We start from the raw sequence: 18014 nt of genomic DNA, 5'->3' as shown, positions 1-18014 counted from the left end.
CCAATCGGGAGGTCGGAGGAGGGAGGTGTGGCAAGCGGATCCGAGCCAATGGGGAACGAATCCCGGGGAGACAGGCGGGACCGAAGGGGAAGGAGCAGGGCTTTGTGAAGGGGGTGTGGCGGGGAAGTAGGGGAAAGGTCGTATGGGCAAGGGAAGCGCCCCTAAACTCCCCGACGCATTTGCCCCCTCTCCAGGCCCTCCGCTCTTCCTCGCCTCTCCAGATCGCTGTTCCCACGTTCACGCCCACCCAGTGCCCCCACGCCGAATACCCCAGTGTCCGCGTCTCCCCTATTTCAAGCCGCGTTCCTCGTCCCTCTGTGACCGACCCCTGCCTCCACGTTCCCTGAGCTCCATTCTCTGTCCATATCCCTACATCCGCTCCTCTCGTGGCCCAGGGCCCCTCCCGATCCCAATATCCGTGTTCCGTTCCCTTCCAAATCCATGTCCCTGGTCCAGTCCACGTTCGCTTCTCCACGGTCCCTGTTCCCCACGTTGCCACGTTCCTTATAGGTTCACGTCCTTATGTCCTCCCTGTGCCTCGATGGACCCCCGTGTCCTCTTCGTGTTCCTGCTCCCGTATTCACACCTCCCCCAGAAAGGCACGCGGAGCCGCGGGGGTAGAAGCCGTTCCTTTATTTTGCCCCAGGCCGGCTGCGGTCCCAAGCACACGGGAAATCCGCTGATGGCATCCGTGCTCTGCAAGATCGTCCGCCAGCAGAAAGCAGAAGCCTGGCGGAGGAGAGCGGAGGGCGGGTGGAGGAGGTGGGTCACGGGGTAGATGACCCGGAGGGCCTGGGGACTGGGGCTGCGGCTCCAAGGGCGTCTCGGCCGAATCTGCAGGAGTCAGGAGTGGAGTGCTTGGGGAGCCCGTAAGAGATCACAGTGGGTTTCCTGGAAGGTGGCTGGGGCCGGGCGGGGCGGGGCGGGGCGAGGGGGCCCTCTGGGCAGTTTCCTCCAACACTCTTCCCGCTGTCCAGGTTACCCGCGAGAACAGAGAAGGGTAAAGCCAGACACCCCAAAAGGTAGGGCCAGGAGAAGACGTCGTTTTTACACGCGTTCTTCACGGTGTAGGCAGTTAGGGCGATCAGCAGCAGGAGGCCTGGCCCACGGGGTTGGAGGGAGCCTGCTGCCCCGCCCCGCCCCGCCCCGCCCCGCCCACAGGGCCCCGCCCCTCCTCCAGGCCCCGCCCCTCCGGTGTCCCCAGTCCCCCCGCCCCCCAACCTCGGCTCCCTTCCCACCGCCTCACCGCGACCCCTGGGCCTCTGTAGATAGAAGATAGCGCTCGTGGTACAGAATCCTCAGCGCCATCACCAAGCCCACGACGCTAAAGCCCGCTGCCGGCACCATGCTCGCGCCGGTCACCGCCAGCCTGGCTGGGGACGGAGGGCCGCGTCAGGCCGCGCCCGCGCCGCCTCGGGCACCACGCCCACCGCCGGCATGGGGCTGAAGCATAGTCCGCGGCTTGTGGGGGGACTTGGAAGTTACGCACGTTCCAAAATGGGGGTTTTGGTGGCCTCAGTGACCCATCTGAGACTGGAGGGGAAGGGGCGAGGCGAAGGGGACCGTGGTCGGTGCCGGGGGCTGCCCGTCCCTCTGGGCGGCAGGGCTCACACTGGCAGGGGATGTTGGAGCAGATGCCGCCATTGCACTCCTGCCACAGGCCCCTGTGGCCCCCCGTGTAGCGGATCCAGTAGTTGGTGGCAGTGGAGAGATCCGTGAGGATGTTGGTCAAGAAGCCCAGCAAGGTGCCCCTGCTCTGAAGGCTCCGCTTTGCCCCATGTCAAGGAGGCTGCTGCCAGGCCACAGGGGCAGGATTGGCCAACACGCCTTCCTTCCCCCAGGCCCCTCCGGCTCCTTCAGGTCCCTGAGATCCCTCCCCATGCCCCTCCATATTAAATACTGCTGCCCCAGCACCCCTGCCTGGGGCCCATACTTCTGGGGACCTAGAGATCCCCTCCTCAGATCCCCCAGTGCTTCAGCCCCTCCCCAGGACCTCCCTACACTCTGTGCTCCTACGGGGGACACCAAGACTTTCCCCCATGAGTCACTGCTCAGGCAGCCCCCCACCGTCACTGTCTTCCAGAGACCTCCATCCCCCAGTGGCCTGTCTAGTGCTCTCTCCCATCCCCACGCACACAACCACCCATGTGACTCACCCTCAGCTCCCAGCTTCTTAGACAAGAGTCCAGAGGAGTGGGGGAAGGGAAACTGGGTCTCTGTGAGGCAGCAGGAGTTCTAGAACCCCTCACCCAGCAGGCATTTAAAGAGATGACCACCCATACACACACACACATAGAGGTAGCTCTTCCAGCAAAGGGACAGCTCAGAGTCAGATGGTAGGGCAGGCTCGGGGCAGCCTGAGGGCCACAACATGGTAGACCATGTCCTTCTAGGAAGTTCTCTCCCCTTGACCCTATAAGCTCTCCCGGTCCCTGGCCCCGAGTTTATCCCCCAGATCCCCATGCAAGCACCTGCTCCATCCGGGAGAAGCTCCACCCTGCCCCTTACCAAGTGAGCTTCCTCCCCCCACAGCGCCCACGGGCCACTGACGCTCTGATAGCAACCAAAACTCCATCTCCAGCCGGGTTTCTCTCCCAAGACCAGAGTCCCCACCTGCACCTGAATGCCTCCCGGACCCCTGACCCTCAGCTACATCCCACCTGAGCTCAGGATTTCCCAGCAAACCGGATGATCCCCCTTCCCTGTCCAGCTGATGAGGCTAGACCCCAGGGCAATCTTCCTGCCCCTTCTTGCCCCTCAGCCCAGAAAGCCCTTGACTCCTGATCCTGGTTCGTGCTGCCCCTTGAATCTTTCTGGCTCTTTCCATATTTCCCATAACATGCCCTGGCCCCAGTCAGGTCTTATCCTGACTCATGTCCCACTGATTGCATTGCCAAGCTGCCCTCTCCCTCTGGCCTCCCTGAATGCCCCAGAGGGGGGCCCACCCCAAAGCTTTTTTCTCATTCCCAGGAGCACTGGGGGTGCTTGCCACAGAGTCACCTTCCACAGACCTTCGAGAAGTCCCCAAACACCCCCCAGGGAGCTCACCACTACCCCACCAGCCAGTCTTTCTCCCATGCCCTCCCTGCCATCTGGCCTGTATGAACAGCCTCCCCCACCATGCTGGCAGCCTGGCAGAGCCCAGGTCTGACCCCACATGGGTCCCCGCTCGGGGCATCAGCACCCTGGGGGCACTGGGGTCTCTGACTCCTCCCTGGGTGCCCAGTGTCGCTTGCAATGGGGCTGATGTCCCGTTGCATAGGTTAAGTCATGGCTGAATTAATCTCGGAATAACCAGATCCTGGCCAATTTTTGTTGAATGGATGGAGAAGCAAATGGAGGGTTTGCAGAAGGGCTGGGCAGGAAGGCTGGGGGGAAGGCTGGGGGGAAGGCTGGGGGGAAGGCTGGGGGGAAGGCTGGGGGAAACGCTGGGTGTTCCCGTGGCTCCTGATGATACCTCCAGAGAATAGTGCTCCATCGGCTGTTGTCACTTCGGCTCACAAGGTGTCATAGCCAGGCCGGGGGGCACCATAGTGAGCGCCCAGACTCAGGCCACCTGTGGTGGCAGAGAGAGCTTAGCATTTGCCCCCACCCTGCTCCCTCAGAGCCCCAGTTGCACCCCCCCGTCTGTCACCTGTGCAGAGCAGGAGGAGAGCTGAACCCCAGCCCAGGTAGAAGGACCAGGAGAAGAAGGACTGGATCTGGGCTTTTGGAGGCTGGTTCCACCTCTCACTGGTGTAGACCGCCATGGCCACCATTGCAGAGAGGGCTGGGGACGAGGAAAGAGTTGCTCAGATCCTCTGCAGGAACGCACTAGTCCCTGATGCCCAAGTGCAACCCGGAGTCCTTACCTGCAGCAAAGGCTGTGAAGGCAGAGACGAGGGGACCGCGACCCGGGGAGGACAGCGAGGGGATACAGGACAGCACCAGGAAGGCCACGGACACCAGGCCCCACAGGGCGGCCAGGATGCTGAAGCTCTGTGTCAAGTGGATGTAGCCTGCTCCGAGATGAGACCTCGGTGTCCATCCCCTCTGGCCATCTATCTGAACCCCTGCCCCCACCCCCGCCCAGCCCTGCCCAGAGAGACCGCCACCCCTCACCTGCTACTGAGTCCTGGTGACCTGATGGCCAGAGGCCCGAATGAGATGAAAACTTGGGGCCCACCGCCATGAACCAGTAATCTGTGCTCAGAGCAACCAGGATGGACGCCAGGCCCAGGGAGCCAGAGACCAGGGCCAGGGACCGATAGGGCTCCATGGAGGTGACAGCTGGGTGTCTGGGTCCTGAGGGATGAAGAGGTAGGTGATCCAGACCCTGAGTGTCTCAGAGAGAGGGAGCCTGCGCACCCTGACTCCTGGGTCCTCTGCGCTCAAGCAAGGGAAGCCAGCCAGCAACAGCAGCGGCCAGGGGGCCGCAGCGGTCAGGGGGCGGTGCTCCTGCCACCAGACTGTCTTGGTTTCACCCCGTTTCCAGTAGCCGCCTATTGTCACACATCCTGCTTCCTGGTCGCACCAATAGCACCGTCCCCTTCCGTAGGTTGGGCCCCCCTGGCAGCGGGTGGGTGTGGGGCGTGGGCCACATCGTCAGGGGGTTGGGCGGTGGTTTGGGACTTGCCTCTCTGCTTTGATTCTGTTCGTCTCAGTGTTGGAGCCCTCAACATCAGGAGGGGCTTCCTGGAAGAGGTAAGGGGTGCCCAGAAGTAGGAGGTGATGAATGAGGCCAGGGTGTGAACTCAAGGGGGGAGGGGATGTGGCCAGAGGGGACAGTTGGGGGATGCGTCATGCTTTCTTGTGGCTTCTGCAGCCTTCCTCTCTGGGAGCAGGGGGCCCAACTCTGAGGCCCCCACCAAAGGAAGGCGCTGGAGGCCTGGGCGCCAGGGCCTGAGGGAGGAAGGGGCGAGTGGGAGGCTCAGACTCCTGGATCCCTGCTTGGACCCTATGCCCGGAGCAGGCAAACAGTGAAGAGTCACAGTTCTGAGAGTTTGTGGCGGGGGAGTCATGCCCACATCCTCCTCTGTGTCAAGTGGATGTAGCCTGCTCCGAGATGAGACCAGGACACAGACAGTTCTGCTTTGAGCGGGGCCTCCAGTGCGGCGAGCTTCCTCCCCAGGAACAGGGTGCCCAGGGTGGGCACAGGATGGCGGCACAGAAGCCCCCAGCCCTCCAGGCATGAGCCACCTCCTCCCACACCAGCATCAGGTCCTGGGCAATGTCTCACCTGTGAGCAGGTACCAAGTGAAGGCGCTGCAGCCCAGGTAGACGGCCCTGGCACACCTGACCTCTGTGAGTCTGGGAATGGCCAGAAGAGGGCCTCTGTCAGGAAGAGGACCTGAATCTCAATAACTATCAGAAGACACCCCAGTACACAATCTCCTAAGGAAGTCGATAAGTACCATCATCAATCGGCCTGAATAAATATATTTTATTTTTTTAAAAATATTTTGAGTTCTTATCATGCGCCAGATGCTGTTTTATAAGCACTGAAGATCTAGAAGTGAGCAAAAACATGCACACATTTCTGCCTCAGGGGCACCCACATTCCAGATGGGGAGACAGACAACGTGCTATTGAAGAAAAATGGGTAATAACGTTTGTGAAACATGCCATGGAGAGGTAACAACAGAGCAGGGAGAGAGGGAGTGTGTTGTGATTTTACATAGGAGTCCAGGGACATCTCACTGAAAAGGTCACTCTGAAGCAAAGACCTACTTGGGAAGCGAGGTCCAGGCGGAGGTGAGCTCATGCCCGGACCAGCCCAGGGGCCCATGGGGCCGGAGCAGGGTGGATGAGAAGCGGAGCATCAACCCCCACCATAGATGGGTTGACGTCACCTGACTCTTGGGACCAAACCTCAAAGTCCTCGGCATGCCTTGCCTGACAAGAGTGTCTCCTTTGTCTGGGGGCCTTGAGCCATGCAAAACAGTTTAGAGCATCAGCATGGTTTGTGGTGGGGGCCATGTGGTATCAGCACGACCCCTGGGGGGCTAGAGAGTGAACGGCTTAGGTCAGCCACGTGATTTCTCCATGCCTGCGCAACCAACCTGGACCCTGCACCATAAAACACCTCGACACCAGGCTTAGGTGAGCTTCCCTGGCCAGCAATACTCTGTGCATATGGTCACACACTGTGGCTGGGGGAAGGGCAGTGGATGCTGCTTCTGGTCTTTCCTGGGTCCCTGAGCTCCTTCTCTTTGCTGATCTTAATCTGTATAAAAAAATTTCCCTGTAATAGGCTGTAGCCACGAGTACACCAGCTTCCTGAGTTTTTTGAGTCCTTCCAGCAAACACTGAACCCGAGGTGGCCTTGGGGACCCCTGAACTCAAGTGAGGGAGGGAGGAATAAATCAGAGAGTTAGTGGGATCCTGAACACATGGCACCTTGTTCAACCTTGATAGACTTATGCTTTCTGTCTGAGATGGGAGCCACTGGGGGGCCTGGAGCAGAGGGCTTAGGGTGGAGTGATCTGAACCACCCCCAGTGCAGAGGAAGGACTGCAGGGGGCAGGGAGGTATATGGGCAGAGACAGAGCTGGTCAGGGGACACGATGTTGGCTGGGACCAGGGTGGTGACTGTGGGAGAGCAAGAGGGAATCAAATTCTGGACACATTCGAAAGGCAAGAGCCGGCACAACTCGCTGATGAATCAGATGTGGGATGGAACCAAAGAAAGCAGCCAAGGATAATCCTAACATTTTTGGCTGAGCAGCTGAATAAAAATGGTGCTATCGTTCAGTAAGATGGGGAGACAGTGGGAGGAGCAGGTGTGGAGCAGGAACTCATTGTTAGCTATGTGAGTTTAGAGATTCCTTCCTGGCAGGTGGAAATGTTAAGTCATTGGAGACATGAGTCTGAAGCTGTGAGTACAATTTCATTATTATTGCTAAAGAAGGACTCTGGAAGATGATTACCATCGTAGAAGAATAAGCCTCAGTAAATATTTCTACTTAAATAGGCCTCAACTGTCACATTAGAGGAAGCTGCTATAAATACGACGTTATGTTATTTGAGGCTGCCCCAATATGCATTACTTCTGATGAGTAAGCCTCTATTAAAATAACAGTTATTAGCATAAGCTATAGTAAATATTCTTATTGTTAGACTCTGCCTTGCTGAACAGTATTATCTTAAGCTGGCATCAGAAAACCTCATGGCAGTTGGCATGTTTATTGACTTAGTGAATGAAGAGAAGGTCAAGATCACGAGTTGTGGTCAAAAGGCAAGCGCAGGAAGAAGGTGCTGGTCAAAGTCCTGGAGTTTCTAGCTGGTGGGGCCCAGCCCCCACTGGAGGTGGGGTGAGTGTTCAGGGAGGTGGTGTTTTCTCAGACCTGTTCATTTATTCTACTACCTTACCACAAAACTGGGATTTATAATAAATATATATTTGACCTTTGATCAGGTTCCTGGCAGGCAGGGGTCCTAAAACTCTTGGAATTTCCTAAGTAATGACGGAAGCAAAGGTGTATTTGTTATGTTAATGAGGTGGCTCTCGGACAGCACCTGAAGGTGGGGGCTTGTTGTCGGGGAAGCCCACTGGGTGAGCAGCGGGCTGGAATTTTCAACCCATTCCCCTGGCCTCTGGGGAAGAAAGAGGGGCTGGAGGTGGATTCAATTTCCAATGGCCAATAACTTCATCAATTATAATGAAGCCTCCATAAACACCCAGATGACAGTTTGGAGAGCTTTCAGGGTGGTGGTGAACTGATGGAGACTCGTCAAGTGGCCAACTCAGAGGGCCTGGAGGCCCGTGCCCTCTCCCCGTCCCTGGTCCAGCTGTTCCTGAGCTATGCCCTGGTATAATAAACCAGGGATCTGGTAAGTAAAACGCCTCTGAGCTCTGCGAGTTGCTCTAGCAAAGTAGTCAGACCTGGGGTGGGGGTCATGAAACCATCTATAGCTCAGGTGAGAAGCTGGGCTTGTGGTTGGTGTCTGAGGCGGGTGGGACAGTCCTATAGGACTGAGCCCTTCACCTGTGGGATATGATGCCACCTCCAGGGGATGGTGTCACAGTTGTGTTCATTACTTGGTGGTGTCGAGAAAAAAAACAAATATCAGAACAGCACCCACACATTCGTTTCCCAGGAGCTGAACGGTGGTCAGCCCCTGGGTGGGGACTGGGACTTAGCTCTGTCCCATCCCTACAGAAACTGAGAGGGTTGGGCTGTGGGCACACAGGGCCACCCCACCCCTAGCACTGGGACGCGCTGGGCCCCAGCCCTCCAGGGACACAGTCAGTACTTTCACGTCAGGTTTATTAGACTCCACACCGTTGCTCTAGTGGAGACAGCATTTCTCTAACACCCTGTGCATGGGCCTTGGGTCTCCTCAGTGGCTTCCCACCAGCCTGTCTTCCTCCTTCCCTTCGGGACACAGGAGTGAGGGGTCCCCACGGAGAGTCCAGGACTGAGCCCCCTCCCACCCCCCAGGAAGCAGGATTTCAGGCTCCCAGACCCTCCCCTCCTCTTTGTGGCCCCATTTTAACTTCCAGATGCAGCTGCTGCACATTTGGGCTCAGCGGGGAGCAGACAAGCGCCGACACTCGTGCATCCGGTAGGCACACATGTAGAAAATGCCTGTTCCAGGAAAAAGATCGCAACTGAGACCCCAAGCCCCAGTCCCCGTCCCCACCCCGAGACGCCCACCCCTGGGGTCCACCAGGCCTGGAGCCTGGCTCCTGGCCCCGGGCTGGAGGCCTGGGGCGGATGCCCTCTGAGGCCACTCCAGCACAGACACTGACCTTCCCGCCCCCAAGCCCCCCCTCCCCGTACCTGCAAAGAAGGTCATAAGCAGGGCCACCCAGCCCAGGATGTAGGACCAGGAAAAGCGCCAGTCCCCGAAGCGGCGGCCCAGGAAGCTGACGGTGACTCCGGTGTAAATGGCCAAGGCCAACAGGACGAAAAAGGCTGGGGAGAGAAGCAGGGGGTGGGAGTGGGGGTGGGGGTGGGGGTGGGGACAGGATGGGGGTGGGCTTGGAGATGGTTGCAGGAGTGAGATGGGGGAGGGGAGGGGTGAGGTGGGGTGGAGTTCAGGGAGAAATGATTGAGTAGGGGGTGGAGGTGGGCGTGGGCAGGAGGTAGGGGTGGGCGTGGGCAGGGTTGCACTGTGCAATAAAGAATTTGACTGGACTGGTCTTTGTCTCTGGTTCCCAGACGGAGATAAATTCTTGGAATTTTCTGAGTAAGAGGCGAGGCTTTTTCTTCTAGAACCTTTTCGGTCACACCTGAATTTATACTGATGAGCTGCAATGACTGGGATGGGGGCTGGTCCCCAGCAAGACCAACCGTGGGAAGGGAGGGAAGGGACGAACTGGGGCACTGAGCCCAGCCTCTGGGGTGCAGGAGGGATGGGGGCTGGAGATGGAGTTCTAGCATGCGGCCAATGATGCGCTCAGTCATGCCTTGTGATGGAACCCCGATAGAAGCTTTGGCTGTGGAAACGCGCTAGAGCTTCCTGGTCAGTGAGCACAGGGCTGTGCTGGGCGGGGGACATGCCACCGGGAAGGGGTGCAGAAGCTCTGCACTCAGGACCATCTCAGGCTCACCCTATGCACCTCCCCATCTGGCTCATGCTGGGTTGTGTCTTTTATAGAAATTGTATATAATATACAATTATAATAATTGTAAATGTCCTGCTGGCCTAAGGTCCATGAGTTGTTCTAGCTCATTTTTCAATCTGAGTGGGTCCTGGGAACCCCTGAGTCTGTAGTCAGTGGGTCAAAAGTGCAGGTGGTCCCAGGACCCCACGAGCAAGGGAACTAGGGGCAGTCTTGCTGGAAGCCGTGCCCCTACATGGGTGTGGGGGGTTCTGAGCCAACTCTGACTGCTGATATGAGTTGAATGGCCGCACACCCTGCTGTCAGAATAGGCTGGAATTAGACGTGGTCTTGGGGTTGGTGTTAGGGTAGGGATGGGTTGGGGTTGGAGCTGGACAGGGAATTGGGGTGGGAGTGGGGAAAGGATTGGGAGTCCACTCACTGGAGGTGAAAAACATGATTCCCGCAGAGAAGGGCCGGGAGAGTCTGGAGAAGGTGGGCTGCTGAGCGAAGGCCAGGATGCCCACAATGATGCCCGAGGTGGCGCACAAGGAGGACAGGATCATGAAGGCCCGGGTGGCGTTCCAGTAGGCTGTGGTGGCACCCCGCGGTCACTCCCGGGCCTCCCCTGCCCTCAGTGGTGAATGCTTCCACCTCTGGGGGCAGGATAGCCTTGCCTCCCTCCAAATTCCTGACACAGCTCCTCCTTCACCTCTTGGCAAACCCCTCCCTTTGCACCTGGCAAACTCCTATTTATCCTCCAAAGCCCAGCTTCCAATTCTCCTCCTCTAGGAAACAGCCCTTCCCACCTCAGGCATCATCCCCAGCCCCTGCTCTGGGTTGTGACTCTGTCTCCCCCTGCAGCCTGATTGCTTCCTGAGGACAGGCCTGGCCTGGTGCCACATCACCAAAGGCCCAGCATAGGTTTGGTTTGCACACAGGCCTGAAAAAATGCTTGCTGGATGAACGAATGAATGAAAGAATGCTGATTCCCCACTAACTGTGTGGTTTCTGGCTCCTGAAAGGACCCTGACCGCTGCACCCTGTTTGAAGGGGACAGCTGCCGCTCACACCCATGGACCTGGTGGGCAGAGGGATGAGCAAAACTGGATTTTGCTGCAAGGAGCTGCAAGTCCAGGTTTTTACATCAAATCAAACTTTTTGATACTGGCAAGAACTTTAAAAACACTATGCAGTCCACAGCTGGGTTTGTCCTTGGGAAGCAAGTCAGGATTCCTGCTCTAATTTCTCATTTTGGTGAGCGAATTGCAACTGCTGAGCTCAAGCCAGCTGTTTGGACAGATGCCTAAGAGGGTGCAGGGTGCCCCTGAGGACTGAGGTTTGGATGTCATAAGAACTTGCAAACTTTGTTCACACACCCCTCTCTTCTCCATCCTCAGCAAAAACAAGATGCAAAGGGGACTCAGAACTGTCCCTTGGGGGTGTCCAGCCTGAAGCAGAAGTGGTAGAAGCGTGATGCATGACGTGGCCGGAAATGAAAGGGATGTGCGGAGTCAGGCGGACTGGGCCCTGCAGCTAGTGGCCCAGAGCCCCTTTCCACTTCTGCCTGCCTTTGTTTACCCTTTCTGTAAAGGGGTATCCTGCAGCCTCTGTCTCAGGATAGGCCCAGTGAGTTGGGGCAGGTGGCATCTCCCATGAGAGTTGGCTTCTCTTCCCAGACCCCCTTCAAAGGAATGTTTGACTCTTTGAGGTGGAACTTCATGTTCTGAGTCACAGGCACCTGGAGCCACCCTCTGACTGCTGTTGGGAGGCTGAAGGGAGCTAATCCACGTAAGGCACGCAATAAACGCCAGTTGTTGTTACCCTGGTTACCATTCCTGCTGCTATGATTGGGTACATATACAATCTGTAATGTATCATTTATTATTAATTTAATAATATATTACATAACGCATACTGTAGAATATACATTATGTAATATATTATATATCTCTATGTATCTCTCCATATGTATGTATACACAGAGAGATACAGAGAGATTTATGACATATTTAATATATTATACACACATATATATTACAATATAGGTTGCAAGAGTCCTATGCTGCATTATTTTTATCCCCATTTTTACAACATATATTGTAATCTATACATATATATACATGTATATTACACGGCCTGACACTTTGTATTAAAAAATACCTCAGGCAGTATTTGTGAAATTTAGAGTTTGTGCTGCTTCTATATCCCTGGGTACCTAGCATAGCTCTTAATATGTAGTAGATATTCTAGAAACTGCTACTTTGACAATCTCAGCCCCAGCTGCTATAACTAACATCTGTTTGGTGCTGAGAGACATCACCTCTCTATTCAACCTCTAAGTCAGTATGTCTTGCAATTGTACTAGAAAAAAATACTGAAATCTCAAATCTGCTCCTTCCACAGAGTGACTTTTGGTGGTCCCCTTCCCTCTCTGAGACACATCTGCAAAACAGGTGCCTTTGGTCTGTGAAGTACTGCCCTGTGGGGGGCTCTGACCCCAGGCACAGCCCAGACCCCGCCTCGGAGCCTCACCAATGCTCTCTGTCTGCAGGTAGCACTTGCTGCCCAGGCAATACCGCCAGAGGCCCTGGTGGGCGAAGGTCCCCGACAGCCGGTATTGCATCCAGTGGTCTGTCGCTGTGGCCACTACCAGGAGGATGGTCCCCACCCAGGCACAGAAGAGGCCACCACCCAGGAAGCTGTACATGGCGATCTGTGGGGAAGGGAAGAGATGGGGTCAGGAGCTGGATCCAGGCAGAGGAAGGGGCTGGGACCTGGACTCCTGGGTCCTGGGAAAGGAAGGGGCTGGGGCCTGGACTCCTGGGTCCTGGCAGAGGAAGGGGCTGGGGGCCTGGACTCCTGGGGCCTGGGAAAGGAAGGGGCTGGGAGCCTGGACTCCTGGGTCCTGGGAAAGGAAGGGGCTTGGGGCCTGGACTCCTGGGTCCTGAGAAAGGAAGGGGCTGGGAGCCTGGACTCCTGGGTCCTGGCAGAGGAAGGGGCTGGGGCCTGGACTCCTGGGTCCTGGCAGAGGAAGAGGCTGGGGGCCTGGATTCCTGGGTCCTGGGAAAGGCAGGGGCTGGGGGCCCAGACTCCCTGGTCATAGAGGAAGAGGAACTAGGGGTCTGGACTCCTAGGATGAGAGAGGAGGGCCTGGGGCTATGCATTCCTGGGTCCTAGGGGAGAAGGAAGCTGGGGGCCTGGACTTCAGATCCTAAGCCAGGAAGAGGGAGACCAAGTCGTTGGGGAAGCAGAGGCCTTGGGGCCTGGACCCTTGGGTCCTACGTGAGAGGGGAATGGAGCTGGGGCCCCACGAGGTCCCTGGAAGAAGGAGCTGGAGGGCTGGATCCCAAGGTCGTGGGGAGGGGGGCGACTGATGCTGGTCCTACCTGAGTGGCAGAGCCTGTCCTGCGCCCTCCGTCTGCCTCGGTCCCTCTATGCAGACTGAGCAGAGCCAGGTCGCTGGTCTCTGCTCCTCGGGTCCTCCAAATCCCTTAAGCCTCCCCGCACAATGGCTCTGCGGCCCAGCAGCTTCCAGCAGGCAGAAATGCAGTGGTAGCAGAGGCCCCAAATGGAATTCGCTGAGCAGAGATCCAAGCGTTCCCTGCGCGCTGCCGCCGGCCCCACCAGCCCCCGTCTGGTCTGCGAGCCTCCCGACAATGCCTGCACCCCTCACAGGCCCTGCTCACAGCGCCCACCGTGAGCCTGAGCTGCGTTTGCACACATGCAGAGTCACAGGGACAAGCACACACAAAGTGACAGTCATCCATTTATTGCTCAGCCAGGCCTCCCCATCCCCAAGGGCAGGACGCAAGCTGGCAGGCTGCGGGTGTCTGGATATGCTGGTCCAGTGAGGCTCTGGGTGGTGGGGCCACAGCCGGGGCTGGGACAGGAAGGAGGCTGAGGATGAGGTGGGGTTGGGGCTGAAGGTGGGGGTGTGTCTGGGAGGAAGGTAAGGGTGAGGATTGGGTTGGCCCGAGGCAGGCAGAGGGGAATGAGGAAGCTGGGAAAGAGGGTGGGGTGGGGGGCAGGCCAAGGATGAAGACTGGGAATCCGGCATCAGGAGTGGGGACGGGACTGGGGTTGCAGAGGCAGGTGGCCATGGCTCTGGGGTTAGGAGTGGGGCTGGAGGCGGGGCTGGGCTGTTGCTGTCTTTGGGACTGGGATGGTGTTGGGAATGGGTTTGGGCTGGGGTATGAGGTGCGGGGCTTGTTCTGAGGCCCTGGTTTGGGGGAAGAGGGGTGGGCGCAGGATGGTTCTTGGGGTATCTCTTGAAGTGCTGCGGTCACCCTGGGCCCTAGTACTCTGCCTCCCAGTCCTCCCCAGCAGGTGGCACATCCCGGGGTGGCTCTTGACCTCTGGGTTCCTTTTTCCCATCCTGGGCATGCAGTGCTGGAGTCGACGGCGGCGTCGTTGGTGGGGTCTTGGGGCCAGCCCCAGAGCCCCCCACCCATCCCCTCTCTGGCTGCTCAGCCCTCCCGGGTCCCCATCGCCACTGGCCCTGGCCTCGGCCTGGCCGGCGTGGGACATCCCAGCCCCCGCGTCCCCTGGATGGTCTCTTGGCCATGCCTGGCTGGGTGCCGCATGCCTGGGAGGTGCAGGGGCAGGAGGGCATGGACTGCTGAAAGCTGTAGGCCCCCATCAGGGCGCTGTGCAGGAGGTAGGAGAGGGCGTCCAGACGGATGGGAACCGTGATAGAGGCCACGCTTTCCGGAAGCCCCAGGTGGGCGGGATCTGGGGTGCCCAGGGGAAAAGGCGGCAGCGCTGAGAAAGGTGCAGGGGGACACGGCTCTGTCCCAGGTGGTGGCAGGGACGGGTTGTTTCTAAAATGACAAGAGGACAGGTCAGAGGTCGGAAGGCCTCACCATCTCCGCCTCCTTCCCATTGCAGTCCGGCTGCTTCTGCACGGCTCGGGGGTCACTTCTCTCCATCCTCATTCCTGCCTCTCCTCATCCCCGGCTGCTTATCCCCCTCGCCGCCACCCCCTGCCCTCTGCTTCTCCTCCTCTCCCCACAGAAGGCAGCCCTGACTCCAGGCTGCCTCATCACCGTGCGTCTCGGGCCAATCACTCCCATTCTGAACCTTAATTTTTCATACCAAAAGATGGTATGAAAAATTTTGGTGGTACCAAAGGTGTGTATTAGAGGTCTGAGTCTGGTTTATACTTATTTCTCCAACCCTATGGAGAAATAATACATCCTCAATAAAATACTTTCGATTCTCCTGGTTGATTCTGGAAATTTCTGTGTCCCATGAGTACCTGTTTCTAGCTCTGACCCGATTTCTAAGTATCTGACGCAACTCTGTCAGCAAGATCCTCCACGATGTGGCGATGCTTTCTGACACTCTCTCGGGGTCCCCTCCCCTCTCTGGGCCTCGGGCCCCTCCAGGGGGCCTTGCGTCTCTCACCCTTGGGGCCCAGTCTCTTTCTTTTGCTGCTCCATCTCCGCAGAGGTCTCTAGTCTCTTCTAGCACCTTCGCCTCTATTTCTCTGGGTCCCAAGCCGACGGTGTAGAAAGTGGGCGGGGCTTGGTCAGGAGCGGAGCGTGGCCTGCGGGGCGAGCGGGACGCGCGGGGGCGCAGGAAAGAGCGCTGGGCCGGCGTAGGGGGTCTAATGCCTCGGCCCACGTTTCCTAGGGCACAGGCCCCTCCTCCCCAGACCTGGGAGTTCAGGACCCCAGCCCCCTCCTCCCTCTCCATCGGTGTCCCTGGCCTTTGTCCTTGGGGAGCCTGATGGTGTTCTTTAGGACTAAAGGGACATTTAGACAGGGAAATCTGGACATCTGGACACTCCCCAGAGCAGAGGAAAGTAGAAGTCTTAGGCGCTGGATTCCACCCTGGGCTCTGCGTCTGACTTGTTTTGTGACCTTAAGTCCTTCTAGTCTCCATGCTTGCTTCTCCATCTGAGAAATAGAGTGAATATCCCCTTCCAGGTTCCTGTGAGGTGTAGAAGATATCACCTGTGTCAAGGAGTTAAACAGAATCTGGGCTGCACGTACGCTCAGCAAAAGAGGTACTTACCATTGCTGGTAGCCATGGCGGTATTTTATTGAGAACCAAAGTCATCTCCCATCCATTCGTTTAAGAACTATATATTCAGTGCCTACTGTATGCCAGGCCCCAGGCTGGGCACTGAGGGTATAGCCCGGGACAAAATCCATGCAGCCCCTTCTCTTACAAAACTCACATGCTGCCATACACAAACAAGACACAAACAGTACATTTCCAAGTTCTGAGAAGATGTGAACAAGGGGCAGGGAATTATTTTACATGAGATGGGTAGGGAAGACTGCCGTGGGAAGATGCCAGAAGACAGCGAGGTGTGTCTTCCTGGCAGAGGGAAAAGCAGATGCAAAGGTCTCTGCACGGAACAAGCAGTGTTGGAGGGACTGGGAAGGAATTAGCTAGGAGGAGGGAGAGAGGTCTGTTTTTTAAAATATTATTTTTAGTTTTGGGATACTTTTATATTTACAGAAAGTCCCATAAACTTTGTACCTAACTTTCCCTAATCTTCTTACATGGTCTAGGGACATTTATCAACTAAGAAGCCAACGTGACCATTAAGGAAACTCCAGATTATCTTTGGATTTTGCTACTTTTTACACAAATGTCTTCTTTTTCTTGTTCCAGAACCCAATGCAGGATACCTCTCAGCCAGCACATCTCCATAAGTCACCTCTGGTCTGTGGCAGCTTCTCAGGCTCTCTGCTTTTCCCACTCTTGATGGTTTTGAGAAATACTAGTCAGTTATTTGATACAACAGAGGTCTATTTTAATTAATAATTCTAACTTACTTAATCCTCATTTCACAGCTGATAGGAGAGGCTAAGTAAGTTACTCAAGATCAGGGAGCTAGTGAGTGAACAGCTGGGATTCGAACTGTGGCAGCCTGGCTCCTGAGTCTGTGCTTTTCATGGAGACCCAGGTAGTTGCAGCCAGATTGCATAGTACCTTGTAGGTCAGTGAAGACTTTGGATTTTTTTGTCGCTGTTTTTTAGTTTTAGAACATTGAGATGACTTTGAATACTTGTAAGCAGAGATGTGACATCACTTGATTTTTAAGAAAAGCACCATGTCCGACGGCGGCAGGTGGCCGCGCCCATGGTAACGCACACCTTTGCATAGTTCCTGGTCAACACAGAAATGTGGAGTGTTTCAGCTGAATCCTAATGCACAGAAGATCGTTATGGTCCTGGTTGAAAAAGTGGCACATGAGTTGAAGGAAACAAAGGGGAAAGTCCAGAAGGAAATGAAAAAATTGCCACCTACCATGTCATGAAGAGGTCCTATGGCGAGTTCACGTGGAAAGTAACTAAGGCTCCCAACAACAAGCACCCGCTTGCCAACCTCTGAGTGAGCCATCCTGGAGGCGGGTTCTCAGCCTCAGTCAAGCCTTCAGTAAGTGCTGCAGCCCCAGCCCACATCTTGTACAGGATCACGAGACCCTGAGCCAAAACTATACAATTAAGCCACTCCCAAATTCATGAACTACAGAAACTCTCAGATAATAAGTGTTTATTGTTGTTTTAAGCAAAGAAAAAAATATAAGGTGAGCACTGTATCTGCAGTATGGAGAATGGATTGCAGTGAAAACCGAGAGTGGAAGCAGAAAGCCCAGGGAGGAGGCTGCTATCTTCCAAGAGGGTGGGGTAGTGGGGATGAGAACATGTGGATGGGGGTTTACGGCGTGTGTTGGAGGAAGAACCATCAGGACCTGATGCAGGCCTGCTAGGATTGGGAACAGGGAACCCAGGATTATACAAAGTTTTCAGCCTTAGCAGCTACTCTGAATATGAATTTTCTACAGAAGTTCACATCATCCCACTTTAAGAATGAGAATTCCCAGATAGGAGCTTTCCCTTTCTGAGATCTCTCGAATCCAGGCCCTCTGCGGGACGACGCACCGTCCCTCAAAGGGCTGTCAGTCTTGAAGGGTGGGGGACAGAAACAGAAATGGACACTTGAACAGGAATGATACAGGATGATCAGAGCGGGGACACAAGGGGACACAGTGAGAGCCCCAAGCGGGAAAAACGCTGCCTGGGGGGCAAATGGGTGGAGGGTGAAGTCGGGGAGGTTTTCTGGAGGTGGTCTTTGGCTTGGTCTAGGGTGAGTGGGTATTTGATGTGGGGGAAACGGCGTGAGCAAAGGCCCGGTAGCTGTAATCGAATGATTTGCATCGGGAGGAACGCGTGGAGCTTTCCCTTCCTGGGGACTATGATTAGCATCCGATCTCATCCATCCGGTTGCGTCGCACCCTGAAAAGACAAGTTTACGACGAGATGGGGCGCGGAAATGAGGGTTCGAGTGCCCACCCGCTACTTACAAGCGCTGTGACCTACAGCAAGCTGCTTAAGCTTTTTGAGTCTCCGTTTCTTCGCGAGACAGAGCCTAATGCTCAATTCCAGCGCAACGGGATTGCTTCTGGCTTTGTTCTGTTACTGTTTCTCCTACTTCTTCTATCAGTGTCCGACAACCACTTGCC

The 18014-nt window shown here is 56.1% G+C and overlaps 4 protein-coding genes and 1 long non-coding RNA gene across 5 annotated transcripts; all 5 read right to left on the bottom strand.

Moving 5' to 3' along the window:
- Window positions 1–266: 266 nt before the first annotated feature.
- On the bottom strand, window positions 267–1780 carry CLDND2 (claudin domain containing 2; the record flags this gene model as incomplete). Its single annotated transcript, XM_073225868.1, is given in 5 exon segments — window positions 267–706; window positions 708–729; window positions 983–1163; window positions 1294–1373; window positions 1612–1780. Coding segments are annotated over 5 exon segments (654 nt in total), but the record flags the coding sequence as incomplete, so codon positions are not given.
- Window positions 1781–3299: 1519 nt separating this feature from the next.
- NKG7 (natural killer cell granule protein 7) lies at window positions 3300–4490 on the bottom strand. Its single transcript, XM_017642145.3, has 4 exons — window positions 4102–4490; window positions 3852–3998; window positions 3635–3769; window positions 3300–3556 (listed from the first exon to the last, which is right to left on the bottom strand). Exons 1-4 carry the CDS (start codon window positions 4256–4258, stop codon window positions 3498–3500), a joined length of 498 nt encoding a protein of 165 aa, XP_017497634.1. The 5' UTR covers window positions 4259–4490; the 3' UTR covers window positions 3300–3497.
- A 3742-nt stretch (window positions 4491–8232) lies between these two features.
- Window positions 8233–13042, bottom strand: LIM2 (lens intrinsic membrane protein 2). The gene is made up of 5 exons (XM_037025671.2): window positions 12919–13042; window positions 12065–12245; window positions 9972–10121; window positions 8766–8900; window positions 8233–8570 (listed from the first exon to the last, which is right to left on the bottom strand). Exons 2-5 carry the CDS (start codon window positions 12237–12239, stop codon window positions 8509–8511), a joined length of 522 nt encoding a protein of 173 aa, XP_036881566.1. The 5' UTR covers window positions 12240–12245; window positions 12919–13042; the 3' UTR covers window positions 8233–8508.
- Window positions 13043–13447: 405 nt separating this feature from the next.
- C17H19orf84 (chromosome 17 C19orf84 homolog) lies at window positions 13448–16039 on the bottom strand. Its single transcript, XM_017680743.3, has 2 exons — window positions 14939–16039; window positions 13448–14352 (listed from the first exon to the last, which is right to left on the bottom strand). Exons 1-2 carry the CDS (start codon window positions 14971–14973, stop codon window positions 13827–13829), a joined length of 561 nt encoding a protein of 186 aa, XP_017536232.3. The 5' UTR covers window positions 14974–16039; the 3' UTR covers window positions 13448–13826.
- A 990-nt stretch (window positions 16040–17029) lies between these two features.
- On the bottom strand, window positions 17030–18014 carry LOC118973817 (uncharacterized). Its single transcript, XR_005063327.2, has 2 exons — window positions 17872–18014; window positions 17030–17787 (listed from the first exon to the last, which is right to left on the bottom strand). It is a non-coding gene; the product is annotated as an uncharacterized lncRNA (long non-coding RNA).

This window comes from Manis javanica, chromosome 17, assembly GCF_040802235.1.
Source record: "Manis javanica isolate MJ-LG chromosome 17, MJ_LKY, whole genome shotgun sequence".
NCBI lineage: Eukaryota > Metazoa > Chordata > Mammalia > Pholidota > Manidae > Manis > Manis javanica.
This window is presented reverse-complemented; position numbering and strand designations above follow the sequence as displayed.